Genomic DNA, 14036 nt, shown 5'->3' with positions numbered 1-14036 from the left:
TGATGTCAGTATAATGCCACATGATGGATTTTCTATTTTTTAGTGTGCTTTTTAAGAAATTAGAAAGTTACACACAAAAACTGCTGAAAGAATATTATTAAGGTTGCAAAGTCAAGCACTCAAAAGTAAGGAAACTGAACAATGAAGAGAAAATAAAATATTGAGTAGCTGCTGTTCAAGCAGCTTTGTTCATCCTGTGCACTGAATGACGCAGGTGTCCTGTGGAAGAAATAGTATCTGGTCATGTAATTAAAGTTGCAATCCATACACCCCAGGGTCAAAATTAAGATTGTGTAGGCAACTGTAAATCTGGCATTTCCTAACTTTAAAGTGCTTGATATTTCAACTTAAATAATGTTATTGTAATATAATTTCCTGCCTGTCTGTCTCGCTCTTCTCTCCTCCCTCCCTCGCTGTGAGATGAAGGGCTCCTACTCTGTTTGGTGCCTGCACTGAGCTGAGGATGGGCAGCTGAGGCCATGTGCGAGGTCTGGGGTGGGGCAGTGTATGTTGTGATAAAGGGAGCCCTAGAATGGGGTCTCTGCTGCTGCTGTGGTGTGGTGGCCTTAAAATGTTCATATTCTGTTACTGTTCTGGTATGTTGCCAAAAATTGCCTGAGGAATGCAAGCAAGAGAAGGGAAATGGTGATTTTAAACAGTTTAATATTGCAGCCAAACCTGACTGGAATTTTATGGGACAAATGAATGGCACAATTCTAGCCTCAGTGCTTTGTCCCTCCTGCATTTTGTAGGCTTGCTGCAAACAATGGAGCTGCTAGAGCTTCTCAGAAAAAGACTATAAGAATACTTTGTAATGGAAAGTGTCATGCAACCCCATATTTTGGTTGCCTTAGTTTCTTCTATTATAATAAGTAGACAAATTCAGAAATAAGGTGTACATGTTTGACTATGAAGGTAATTAACGACTGGAACAATTTTCCAGGGGTTGTGGTGGATTCTCTATCACTGACCATTTTTAAATTGAGATTGGATGTTTTTCTAAAAGATGAACTCTAGGCATTATTTTGGGGAAGTTCTATGGCCTGAACTATACAGAAGGTCCCACTAGATGATCACTGTGGTCCCTTCTAGCCTTGGGATCTATGGATAAGTATTCTGGTCAAGAAATGAAATAATTTGGACTAAAAATGTTGAAATCATTTTCATTCCCCAGGTTTACACAAGGAACAAATTTTCAAAATTCAACATTTTCTTTGATTTTTTTTTAATATTTTTCATTTTCCACCTTTTCCTTTTTTCCCCTTTTTTCTCTATCCCACTTGTTCTTTCTTTAATCACTACCCTTTTTTCTTCTTTTGTCACTAAATAAGGTAAGAAAGGAAAGGGAAAGGGATACCAATAAACCAAAGAAACCCAAAAAGCTGAGAAACTGCAACAGTTTGCAACAGTTTGTGTTTTCTGATTTTGTCAAAGCACAAATTCTTGATAATTTTTCATTTTGAAAAATGGCCTATTTTTGACATATCATCTGAAAATTTTCACCTCTAATCATAGAGCATGATATGCACACAGTAGCTGTTAGGCTTCCAAGAGGGTGTTAGAGGAGATTGGTTAATGTTCACTCAGAGCTCCTGGAACTGTGTGTTTATAGGCTAAATTTTCAAAAGTAAATAATGATTCTGGGTGCCCAACTTGAGATACCTTAAGCAGGCCTGATTTTCTGAAAGTGTTGAGCATCCGCCTTCTGAAAATCAGCCTTTAGTGGTTTGGCACCAAAAATCACCTGTCACTTTTGAAAATTTAGGCCCCAGAGTCAATAGAATTTTTATCACTGCACTATAATAAATCTGTAGAGGGCCCAAATTAGCAGCTGCTCATGTGGATGATTCCTTAAAGTCATTGGGGTTTTCCATGCATTGAGCTGCTGGAAAATCAGAGATTCTGGATATATTTAGTAAATATTACATATTAACCGAATAATATACTTACTTTCTCTCTCTCTCTACGTACACACAGTGTGTGTTCTATAATGATCCCTATTCTGTAAAGCAACATTTTGTATACATTTTAATCATGATCAATGTACTTTTTTTTCCTCCCTTAGAAAAAGCTTAGAAGGCTGCTCAAATATATGTTCTTCCGAGACTACAAATCTAAAATTGTCAAAGGCATTGAAGAAGATGATCTCCTTGAAGGTAGAAAAACTTTAAGATACTTTTGCCTTTTTAAGGGAATAATCAAATTGTGCACTGTGAATCTCAACAGAAAATGTATACCCCCATCTAAATAGTTTTTGACACTCAAAATATTGGCTTATTTGGCAAGTCCATTTAACCTTGTGCTTTTCCATTCAGATTACTTCATAAAAGTTCAATATTTCCATTCACCATCCAAATGATAAGTCGGACTGTTTAATGTCAGAACTGTGTTGAACTAAGAAATTGGTGCTGATTAAAAGGCTAATTGATTTCAGTATGGGTAATTTAAATGTGGCAGCTACAGTGTGCAAGGGAGAGGTACATGTCTTTGAGATTCATTTGAATGGACATTTGTTAATTTATTATCAAGGGTTTTTGACATATTTTACGAAGGAACCATAATCTTAAAGTCACTTACTACTGATATATGACCAGAACTTTCTTCCTGTGTTGTTTGAAATTTTAAGGAACCAATGCATAGTTTAAACAATTGGAAACACTTTTTCTTCTCCATTTCATAAGCAAGTCACAGAATTTAAAACAACTGGACATAACTTTTAATCTGAGTAGATTTTGGTTTCATCTTGGGCCAAATCTTCAGTTAGTAAATATCCATTTAACTCCACTGAAGTCAGAGAAGCTATGCTGATTTACACTAGCTGAAGAGCTGGCCTCTCGTTGGCAGATAGTAAGGTTGCAGATAGACCCGATCAGAGGTAAATCTTTCTTACTTTTAATAGATACTTGAGGAGGGAGTCTCTTTCTGTTTTACACTTTGGCAAAACTTTTGTAGCTTGTCATGCCAATAAAGTCTCACTAAATTGATTTGAATTAAGTAGTAAATTATAGTTTTCATATCTAAATCTTTTGTAAGTCATGAACTTTTGAAAATGCCACTAAAAAGTAAGTATTCCCCTGAAAATTAAGAGTTCAATTTTCAAATGGGGCTTTACAGTTGCAGCCATGAATTCTAAGCACACTGTATTTTACACATGCAGTGTCCGTTGTACAAATTGTATGCGCAAATATAGTGCTGAAACTATAGAAGCCCCATTTGAAAATTTGACCGTCATTTTTTGTGGTCTCATCTACTGTACTTGCTGAATTTTCAGTTTTATAGCAAAATGAGGTTCCCAGCCTTCATATAGATATGACATGTTGTGCCAGGATTTCTTCATGGGCTACTTAGCAACTGGCTTGTTGTCTTCCTTCCCCTTTTTCTTGTTTGTTTCTTTACCGGGAGGGGATTGTCCTCTTGGTAAATAGGCTGTGTGTCCAACTATCTCCATAGTTGACAGTGGGATAAAACAGGCTCTAATTCTGCTCTAATGCCAACAGTTTAGTTAACTTTTTACCCAGGGTCTTCTGGAGTTTGTCTGAGAGGTGACCTATCTTATATCCTGTCCTAGCAGCAAAGTTGCATTTTGAGGTTTGTGTGATGATTGCTTTTAAGACATAAGGTCATTAAGATTGACTGATTGCCATGTATGCATTTGGGAAGGAACTTTCTCCCCTGTGTTACATTGGCTGAGTGTATGCATGCACATGAGAGAGGAGTCACCTCCGCAGGAAGATTCTGTGCAGATCAGGTGGTAACAAGAAAGGGTTTTAAAGTGTTTGCTTATGATTGGCAGGGCAGAGGGCATATCAGTTATGGTTGAGCATAGGGCAGTTTTGGCTCAGATGATTAGCAGGTAGTGCCCTGTTTGATGTAGTTCACGTTCATAGTGCACTCTGGTTATGAAAGCCTGTGATGTTAGTAATTAATGTTGCAGTTTGATAAGTGGTTGTCATGGCCTCATTTTCCAAACTCAGACATTTGGGGTCAGGAGGCACTAATGATGGTGTGAGGATGGGTGTGAAGATATAAGTAAAAGCAGGCCCTCACAACTGTGCACAGGTACAGAGCCTCCCATGAGCAAAAATGTTCTTTTCCAAAAGAGGGTTTAAACTTAGTGACTAACAGAACATTTCGAATATATTTGTTAGCAGAATGGGAAGCACTGTATTGTTCAAACAGGTCCTCACTTTTAATGTTATTAAAGTGTGTCTTGCAGATGTAAAGAGTCACAGATGAACCAAAATAACAGACTTGTTTTTAATTTTGTTCACCTTTCTATAGACAAATTCAACAGTAGCAGTGTCAACAAACGTCAGAAGCTGGCTCAAGACTTTCTCAACTCTATTGATCAGACTGGGGAGCTCTTGGCTATGTTTGAAGATGATGAGATTGATGATGTTAAACAAGAGCGGATGGAGGTAATTTCTGTCCTTTTCACATCCAATCCCAGAATAGAAAGGAAATGTGCGATAGATGTCATACATCATGTTGTTCTGATATATTTTTTTCTCACCACTTTTCAAATCATTGATGCCTTTCTAGGTAGATGGTGTAAATATAATCTTATTTCCATGTTTCTTCCAAGAAGCAAATGTTTCTTGATATCCTGCGTATGCATGCTGAGAGGTAGGGGGATGAACTAGATGTATTTCAGAGTAACAGCCGTGTTAGTCTGTATTCGCAAAAAGAAAAGGAGTACTTGTGGCACCTTAGAGACTAACCAATTTATTTGAGCATGAGCTTTCGTGAGCTACAGCTCACTTCATCGGATGCATACCGTGGAAACTGCAGCAGACTTTATATACACACAGAGAATATGAAACAATACCTCCTCCCACCCCATTGTCCTGCTGGTAATAGCTTATCTAAAGTGATCATCAGGTTGGGCCATTTCCAGCACAAATCCAGGTTTTCTCACCCTCCATCCCCCCACACAAATTCACTCTCCTGCTGGTGATAGCCCATCCAAAGTGACAACTCTCTACACAATGTGCATGATAATCAAGTTGGGCCATTTCCTGCACAAATCCAGGTTCTCTCACCCCCTCACCCCCCTCCCAGAAACCACACACACAAACTCACTATCCTGCTGGTAATAGCTCATCCAAAGTGACCACTCTCCCTACAATGTGCATGGTAATCAAGGTGGGCCATGTCCAGCACAAATCCAGGTTTTCTCACCCCCCCACCCCCATACACACACAAACTCACTCTCCTGCTGGTAATAGCTCATCAAAACTGACCACTCTCCAAGTTTAAATCCAAGTTAAACCAGAACATCGGGGGGAGGGGGTAGGAAAAAACAAGGGGAAATAGGCTACCTTGCATAATGACTTAGCCACTCCCAGTCTCTATTTAAGCCTAAATTAATAGTATCAAATTTGCAAATGAATTCCAATTCAGCAGTTTCTCGCTGGAGTCTGGATTTGAAGTTTTTTTGTTTTAAGATAGCGACCTTCATGTCTGTGATTGCGTGACCAGAGAGATTGAAGTGTTCTCCGACTGGTTTATGAATGTTATAATTCTTGACATCTGATTTGTGTCCATTTATTCTTTTACGTAGAGACTGTCCAGTTTGACCAATGTAAATGGCAGAGGGGCATTGCTGGCACATGATGGCATATATCACATTGGTGGATGTGCAGGTGAACGAGCCTCTGATAGCGTGGCTGATGTTATTAGGCCCTGTGATGGTGTCCCCTGAATAGATATGTGGGCACAGTTGGCAACGGGCTTTGTTGCAAGGATAAGTTCCTGGGTTAGTGGTTCTGTTGTGTGGTATGTGGTTGTTGGTGAGTATTTGCTTCAGGTTGTGGGGCTGTCTGTAGGCAAGGACTGGCCTGTCTCCCAAGATTTGTGAGAGTGTTGGGTCATCCTTTAGGATAGGTTGTAGATCCTTAATAATGCGTTGGAGGGGTTTTAGTTGGGGGCTGAAGGTGACGGCTAGTGGCGTACTGTTATTTTCTTTGTTAGGCCTGTCCTTGAGTAGGTAACTTCTGGGAACTCTTCTGGCTCTATCAATCTGTTTCTTTACTTCCGCAGGTGGGTATTGTAGTTGTAAGAAAGCTTGACAGAGATCTTGTAGGTGTTTGTCTCTGTCTGAGGGGTTGGAGCAAATGCGGTTGTATCGCAGAGCTTGGCTATAGACGATGGATCATGTGGTGTGGTCAGGGTGAAAGCTGGAGGCATGCAGGTAGGAAAAGCGGTCAGTAGGTTTCCGGTATAGGGTGGTGTTTATGTGACCATTGTTTATTAGCACTGTAGTGTCCAGGAAGTGGATCTCTTGTGTGGACTGGACCAGGCTGAGGTTGATGGTGGCAGAACCACTAACCCAGGAACTTATCCTTGCAACAAAGCCCGTTGCCAACTGTGCCCACATATCTATGGGCAAGGTAGCCTAGTTCCCCTTCCTACCCCCTCCCCCCGATGTTCTGGTTTAACTTGGATTTAAACTTGGAGAGTGGTCAGTTTTGATGAGCTATTACCAGCAGGAGAGTGAGTTTGTGTGTGTATGGGGGTGGGGGGGTGAGAAAACCTGGATTTGTGCTGGACATGGCCCACCTTGATTACCATGCACATTGTAGGGAGAGTGGTCACTTTGGATGAGCTATTACCAGCAGGATAGTGAGTTTGTGTGTGTGGTTTTTGGGAGGGGGGTGAGGGGGTGAGAGAACCTGGATTTGTGCAGGAAATGGCCCAACTTGATTATCATGCACATTGTGTAGAGAGTTGTCACTTTGGATGGGCTATCACCAGCAGGAGAGTGAATTTGTGTGGGGGGATGGAGGGTGAGAAAACCTGGATTTGTGCTGGAAATGGCCCAACCCGATGATCACTTTAGATAAGCTATTACCAGCAGGACAATGGGGTGGGAGGAGGTATTGTTTCATATTCTCTGGGTGTATATAAAGTCTGCTGCAGTTTCCACGGTATGCATCCAATGAAGTGAGCTGTAGCTCACGAAAGCTCATGCTCAAATAAATTGGTTAGTCTCTAAGGTGCCACAAGAACTAGATGTAGTCATAGATCTTTCAATCCATCTCAGCTCTGTTTTCCTTGGATAGACAGCAAATTCTATTTCAAAATATTGTGGTTAGGATAGTGCCAATTGTGAGGAAGTCTTTCTGATTACTCCTTTTATATGGGAAAATGTTTTTAAAGAATGTACAATCAGCTTCCTTTTTCCATGTTAGCATAGCTTAGAAATAAAGTGGAAAGTGTTCTGCTCCCACACCACACAGTCTTGAGCTTATCCTTCTCTGTTTAAGATCTGCTTCCTTTTCTATGTATACATTTAAAGTCTATCTTCATTATTATTTCAGAGATCTGCCCTGAATGTCTTTACTTTGTATTATTTATAAGATCTCTAAAGTGTCTTGTTTGCTTTTTAAAAAGAATTTACATATTTTCAGTGGTAGAGAGGTGGTAGGGGTTTTTGTTGTTGTTGTTGTTTTTCTTTTCTTTGTGGTGAGCTGTCTGATGTATTTGACATCTATGCCTTCCTGGTTCTTCTATCTGTTGGTGGATTTCCTAAGAAGCCTAGATAAGAAATAACTTGATTTTCATCCTGTGCTAGAATAGTGGTTTTCAGTCTTTCTTGTACTTGGACTTCCCATCCCAATTAGGCAGAATCTTGCCAGGATCTCCTCCCATTTAGTAATACGGGGAGGGCTGGGTGGTTGTGACCCCCAGGTTGAGAAACCATGCCACAGAGCAATGGTTTCCAGCCTCTGTAGCAGGAGTGGCAATTCAGCCAAGTCATTTAAGATCTTCCCTCACCACCACTCAACCTGCATTTCAAGTTCCTTGGAGGAAGGACATTTCCTTTTATTGCTTCTGTACAGCACCATTCATGTTTTTGGCACAGTATACAAGTGGTAAGTAGTAATACTATATTAATGAGAGAGCAACTGTTCTGGGTCCTGGCCCATAACTGTTTGCTGCTTTACATTTACTTGTGCCAGTACAACCAACTTTTTAGTCAGCTAAACTGTAGGAGTTGCTTGAAAAGTGTGAAGACACTTATCCTGGAGGAGCCCATTCCTACTTTCTAGATAATTCTTTTCTATCAGCCTGCTGGAGAATATGCTCACATGCCATAGGCTAAGCTTTAGCATGACTTCATTTACCCTTTTTTCCCCACTCATAAAAGTTCAGTTCATGAATCGTAGGGGTGCAATTAAATTCATAATAGGATTGATTCTCCTCTGACGCTGGTTTTACAGTGGTCTAGTTCCATTAGTTTCAATGAATTTACTCGTGATTTGCACCAGAATGAGAAAAGAGCCATGCCCTATAACTTTTACAGTACATTCACATTGAAACACCATGAAGTCTGTAGTCAGTGTTTGTAATAGAACCAGAAATCTAGTTCATGATGCATGTTACTTCAAAGTGCTTAGAATTTTGCCCCCCTCCACACTTTTTTTTAATTTTATTTTTTGGAGTGGATCGGGAGAAATAAGCAATTGCAGAGAATGTATTCCATTCCTAAAAAGAAGAGTTGTTAGTATGTTAAGTAGTCTAGTGTATCACATTTTCTGTGTGCAGTAGATTATGATTAACCCATGCTAAATTTTGGAGGAAGTCCAATAGACATACATACTTTCAAAACTTTAACAACCTTCTTTAAGGAATTAGTGTACTTAAATCGTGAACTGTGATCTAAAGGCAGTGTTCCTTTTAGGTATCAATTACCTCAGAAATGTGTGGTTATCTTGGTTTGGACAACTGCAAATGGTTTCAGTTCTGCTTTGCCCAGGGCCAAAAACATGCTAAGTTGTCCAGAGCAGATGATAAACATATATTTCTGATGTCATTATGGGCTAAACAGGATATGATTGTTTAGTGGTATGGTTTCACTTATGATACCGAAAGCAAATATTGTCTATGCTTTATTTCTTTAAAAAATATTTGATAAAATTATAGCTGAAATTACATGAAATGTCTTCCTCTTCTATGATGTCCATCACGTATTTCCATCACTGAAGATTAAGGAAAGCTCCAACCCATTTTCAAACACTAATGAAGTAGAACAAGTAGCTTTGATTAAAAAATACCAGCTAACTCTGTTAATTTACATAGAAGGGGCATTCTACAATCAGAATATCTTGCAGCTAGAGACATCTTACTATAGTGTTAATCTGACACAAGCATACTACCTCTGGCAATTATAGGAATCAAAAAGGTGCAAGTGAAAGATGAACAATCTTAAAATTCAGGGCTTAAAAGTAATTGAGAGTAGAAGAATCATTCTCAGTTCAATTAAGTACATGATTATATTGCAATTGTATTGTATATTACATTCCATGTATCAGTATAAGAAAGTATCAAAAACAGCAATAAATAGTTGCAGCAGTAGTCAACTGCCTTGTCAATAAAAGCTGGATTAGTGATTCTGTATCACTGAATCGTTAAACCTCAGTGTTCCAGACTAACAGTAAACGATCTATGTTATGCTACTTAAAGTAACAAAACTGTAGATGAAATAAAGTATTCCACCTCATAGACATAACTTGACTATAGACAGTAGAAAGTGGAACTGTCAGGAGCATAGAAATTGCCTGTTTCTGATTTTTTAGGTTACAGTTTCTCAAGAATAAACCACAACTGTGGTAGTCTTTTGGGAAACCATGTTTGACTTATGGATTGTAGCCTCCTGCCTTTAAAGTGCAGTAGAATAATCAGCATTGGCATCACTCTGTGATTGAATTTTCCTTCTGCTGCCTCTAGTGTACCATAGAATCCATTAGCACAACGAAACATTGCAAATAGATTGCAAGTTTGCTTTCCTCTGTGTCTTAAAAGTCGCACTTCAAAAGAGAAAATTGGTTAGAATTAGAATTTGTGTATGACATGGCTTGGCCAAAGAGGTGAGCTGGCATGTGCTGGTCTAAACTTTTTGCATTTGTCTTCTAATTTACTGATTGGATTGTGTGCATGTGAATGCGCTGGTACTTCAAACTTCTCAGGTGGTCTATTTTCATAAATATTAGTTTGGCCACGTACTTCACTCTCCTATGGATGACAGCCTTTCAGATTTTAAGATGCGCTGGAGGAGCTTCAGGTTGCTGTGGTAATTGTCTTCAATTACATGCCTTTTTGAGGCAAGAACTCTCTCTCTCGTTCGTGTCACCTAATATACAATAAGATACTAATTCCTGCGAGGTGGACCCTTTAAAAAAACAACCTACCAGGAGTGCCCCATTAAGATTACAAAATCAAGCTCTCAAAGGTCAGGAAATGCTCTGTTAAGGTTAAGAGGAGGAACACTCTACTGTCAAGAAATACAGAGTGAAAGTAGATTTGCTCTTATATTTGGGGCAGATCCCTTTCTAAGCTCAGGTAAACTACAATGTTCTGGTTCGCTGCCCTGCACAATCTCAGCCCCAACATGAGTTAGAACAACCAACCTGTGCCACCTGGTAACAGTCCCTAAGAGACCATCCACTAATGAGTACTGCTGAACTCCAGTCATGCCCCTTGTGGCCCGTCCCTTATCTCTGACCAAAAGGTGTGGTGGCATAGAAGCAAATTATGCTGACTTTATGTCAGCTGAGACTTCCCACATGCCAGAGGAATCATAGAATCATAGAATATAAGGGTTGGAAGGGACCCCAGAAGGTCATCTAGTCCAACCCCCTGCTCGAAGCAGGACCAATTCCCAGTTGAATCATCCCAGCCAGGGCTTTGTCAAGCCTGACCTTAAAAACCTCTAAGGAAGGAGATTCTACCACCTCCCTAGGTAACGCATTCCAGTGTTTCACCACCCTCTTAGTGAAAAAGTTTTTCCTAATATCCAATCTAAACCTCCCCCACTGCAACTTGAGACCATTACTCCTCGTTCTGTCATCTGCTACCATTGAGAACAGTCTAGAGCCATCCTCTTTGGAACCCCCTTTCAGGTAGTTGAAAGCAGCTATCAAATCCCCCCTCATTCTTCTCTTCTGCAGGCTAAACAATCCCAGCTCCCTCAGCCTCTCCTCATAAGTCATGTGTTCCAGACCCCTAATCATTTTTGTTGCCCTTCGCTGGACTCTCTCCAATTTATCCACATCCTTCTTGAAGTGTGGGGCCCAAAACTGGACACAGTACTCCAGATGAGGCCTCACCAATGTCGAATAGAGGGGAACGATCACGTCCCTCGATCTGCTCGCTATGCCCCTACTTATACATCCCAAAATGCCATTGGCCTTCTTGGCAACAAGGGCACACTGCTGACTCATATCCAGCTTCTCGTCCACTGTCACCCCTAGGTCCTTTTCCGCAGAACTGCTGCCTAGCCATTCGGTCCCTAGTCTGTAGCTGTGCATTGGGTTCTTCCGTCCTAAGTGCAGGACCCTGCACTTATCCTTATTGAACCTCATCAGATTTCTTTTGGCCCAATCCTCCAATTTGTCTAGGTCCTTCTGTATCCTATCCCTCCCCTCCAGCGTATCTACCACTCCTCCCAGTTTAGTATCATCCGCAAATTTGCTGAGAGTGCAATCCACACCATCCTCCAGATCATTTATGAAGATATTGAACAAAACCGGCCCCAGGACCGACCCTTGGGGCACTCCACTTGATACCGGCTGCCAACTAGACATGGAGCCATTGATCACTACCCGTTGAGCCCGACAATCTAGCCAGTTTTCTACCCACCTTGTAGTGCATTCATCCAGCCCATACTTCCTCACAGCTGGATAGGTAATGGTTAATATGTGGTCCCTCTGTACCTCCTGAGTGGTGGAACTGGCCTGGATCAATGAAGAGAATCTGGTTTCCAATCTTAGTACATGGTGCATAAGTACAGTTTACTCCGTAGTCTTTACAGAAATGGCTTTTATGTACTTTGTTTATCTGCAACACACACAGTAAACCAAAGCACTTACAAAATGCTAAATAAATATCTGGCTACAAAAATTGTATTCTGAATCATAATGTGAAGTAAGGATGCCGGTGGTCTTTTCTTACTTCTGAATGCTTAATTGTGCAAATACAGGACATTTTCAAAAGTGTCTAAAGGATTTAGGAGCACAAGACCCATTGAAAGTCAGTGTGCTCTAAAATCTCTTAGCTGCTTTTGAGAATACCAACGTAAAGTTCTCCTAATGTTTTTTCATATAAAAATTTGTCAGAATTACTGCTATATGCTGATAAAAATTAGAAACAAATATTTTAATAGTCAGAACTGTTGTTTATTTTCAGCTAAAGTAATTGCAAAAATGACCCATTTTAAATGTAATTTAGTGTAGAAGGTTTCTTTTCCTTTCTAAAAAAGTCATTTGCCATCATTTGTTTTATAATGGTGATATCTCCCCCACAGGGAAAAAGCCTTCCCATCAGAAATCTGAACTGACATGCAAAGGAATGCAAACAGCATCACACTGTGAATGCTGTATTTCAGTTGTTGTTCCCTTAGGATTAAAAGGAACACCATTCATCTGTCACTCTGTCTGCTAGTTTAGGGATATATTTCCAACACTCTGATTTTATACAGCAATAATTCAGCAGGAATAGCCACCATAATGCTTTCATAGTACATTGCATTTTTGAATAAACAGTGGAGGGAAAATAACTTCAATAGAAGAATACAGTACCTTTAGAAAGTAGGCTTGAAGCCAAGAAAAAGTTAAAGCTTGGTTACATTTGGAAAGGGGTAGGCAAAATGTGTGGCTTGTTAGAAGATATTGTCCTATAAAATTACACACAAGACATATTTAAAAACGAAGTAGGCCAGTATACCACCTGTTCTAAGATCCGTAGATTCATATTCAGTTTAGACCTGATTCTCCCAATGGAGCTAATGGAAATACTTGCACTCATTGAAAAACCTATGGTGAGCTGTGCATAGTTCACGGAGAAGAAACTAGTTTCACTCACTCTTTTGCAAAATAGAGTAAGTTGCAAGGAATTCTTCTTTAATCTCCCAGCAGGAAGAGGGCTGTGTGTGGAATGTATAGGACTGGTTCATTTCTTGTGTGTTCTGTAGAAACAGTGGGTGTGGAGTTTCAAAAAGGTGTAGTGGTGCCCAAATACCTTGTTCATTATGCTCATGTAGAGAACGAGCACAAATTGCTGCCCTTAGGTGCAGTGCATCAGGCTGGGGGCTGGGCACTGGAAGTGAGAGCAGCCTGTCTCTTCTGTGCTCTCAGTGGCTCCCCCCTGGAGGAGGAAGCCATCTGATTAAAATGCAGAGGGAACAACCTGTGGACCAGGAGGAGGAGAGAGGAGTAGATTGGGATAAGTAGTCTAGTGAGACTGGGACTGGAGGAAGGGATGGAAACTGCCCCTGGGAGCTGGAGAGCCAAGACGAGGATGGATTGGGCAAGGAGACAGCCTAAGAACCATGGGAAAGAGAGGGATTGGCTGGACAAGAAGACTGGGAGCTGGGGTGGGGAGGGTGGCATTGGGAGCCAGTGAAGGAAACTGGGGGTGTATGGGGAGCAAGGTTATTTGGGGGGAAACAGATCAGATGTGGAGCTGGGGAGAAGGGGGCAAGACAGATGTGGAGCTGGGGAGAAGGGGGCAAGGGACTGGATGGACAAGGACTGGGATTAGGAACCACTGGGTGGGAACAGGGGCAACAAGAGGAGAGAAAGATCTGACACGGAGTGGGAGAACTGGGACTGAAATTGGACTGGGACTGAAACTGGATGAGGAGCTTGGGGAGGTAGCCTGGAACTGAAAGCTGGTTGGGTGGAAAAGGAGAGACAGATTGGACAAGGAGCCTGGAGGGGATGAACTGGCTTGGCAAGAAGACAGGAACTGGATGTTGGGATTCCAACAGCGAGCCTGGAGGGAGAGACTAGGACTGGCTGGGAAAGGAGAATGGGACTGGGGCACGGAGCCAGGCATGGGAAGAGACAGGATGGAACAGGGATATGGCAAAAGAGTTTGTTTCCACTAGACTACACTCCCATCCAGAGCCTGGAAGGGAATCCAGGATTCTTGAGTCTCACCGCTCCTCTGCTGTCAGCAAATATCTGTGAACCCCTCAGCAAAGCATTTTATCCCCTTCTAGTACTGGTCCACATACAAAATTCAGTCTGCTC

The 14036-nt window shown here is 41.1% G+C and overlaps 1 protein-coding gene across 20 annotated transcripts in view; it reads left to right on the top strand.

Moving 5' to 3' along the window:
* SUPT3H (SPT3 homolog, SAGA and STAGA complex component) overlaps positions 1-14036 on the top strand; it is a 483439-nt gene that overhangs the window by 354401 nt on the left and 115002 nt on the right. For all 20 annotated transcript variants that reach the window (XM_075126371.1, XM_048845697.2, XM_048845708.2 and 17 more), the window contains 2 exons: positions 2066-2156; positions 4282-4418. In XM_075126371.1, the coding sequence (XP_074982472.1) occupies positions 2066-2156; positions 4282-4418 (228 nt within the window). The remainder of the gene's footprint in view (positions 1-2065; positions 2157-4281; positions 4419-14036) is intronic.

The sequence above is a fragment of the Caretta caretta genome, chromosome 3 (genome assembly GCF_965140235.1).
Source record: "Caretta caretta isolate rCarCar2 chromosome 3, rCarCar1.hap1, whole genome shotgun sequence".
Classification (NCBI taxonomy): domain Eukaryota; kingdom Metazoa; phylum Chordata; order Testudines; family Cheloniidae; genus Caretta; species Caretta caretta.
Note: the sequence above shows the minus strand (reverse complement) of the source record. Positions and strands in the feature narration are given on the sequence as shown.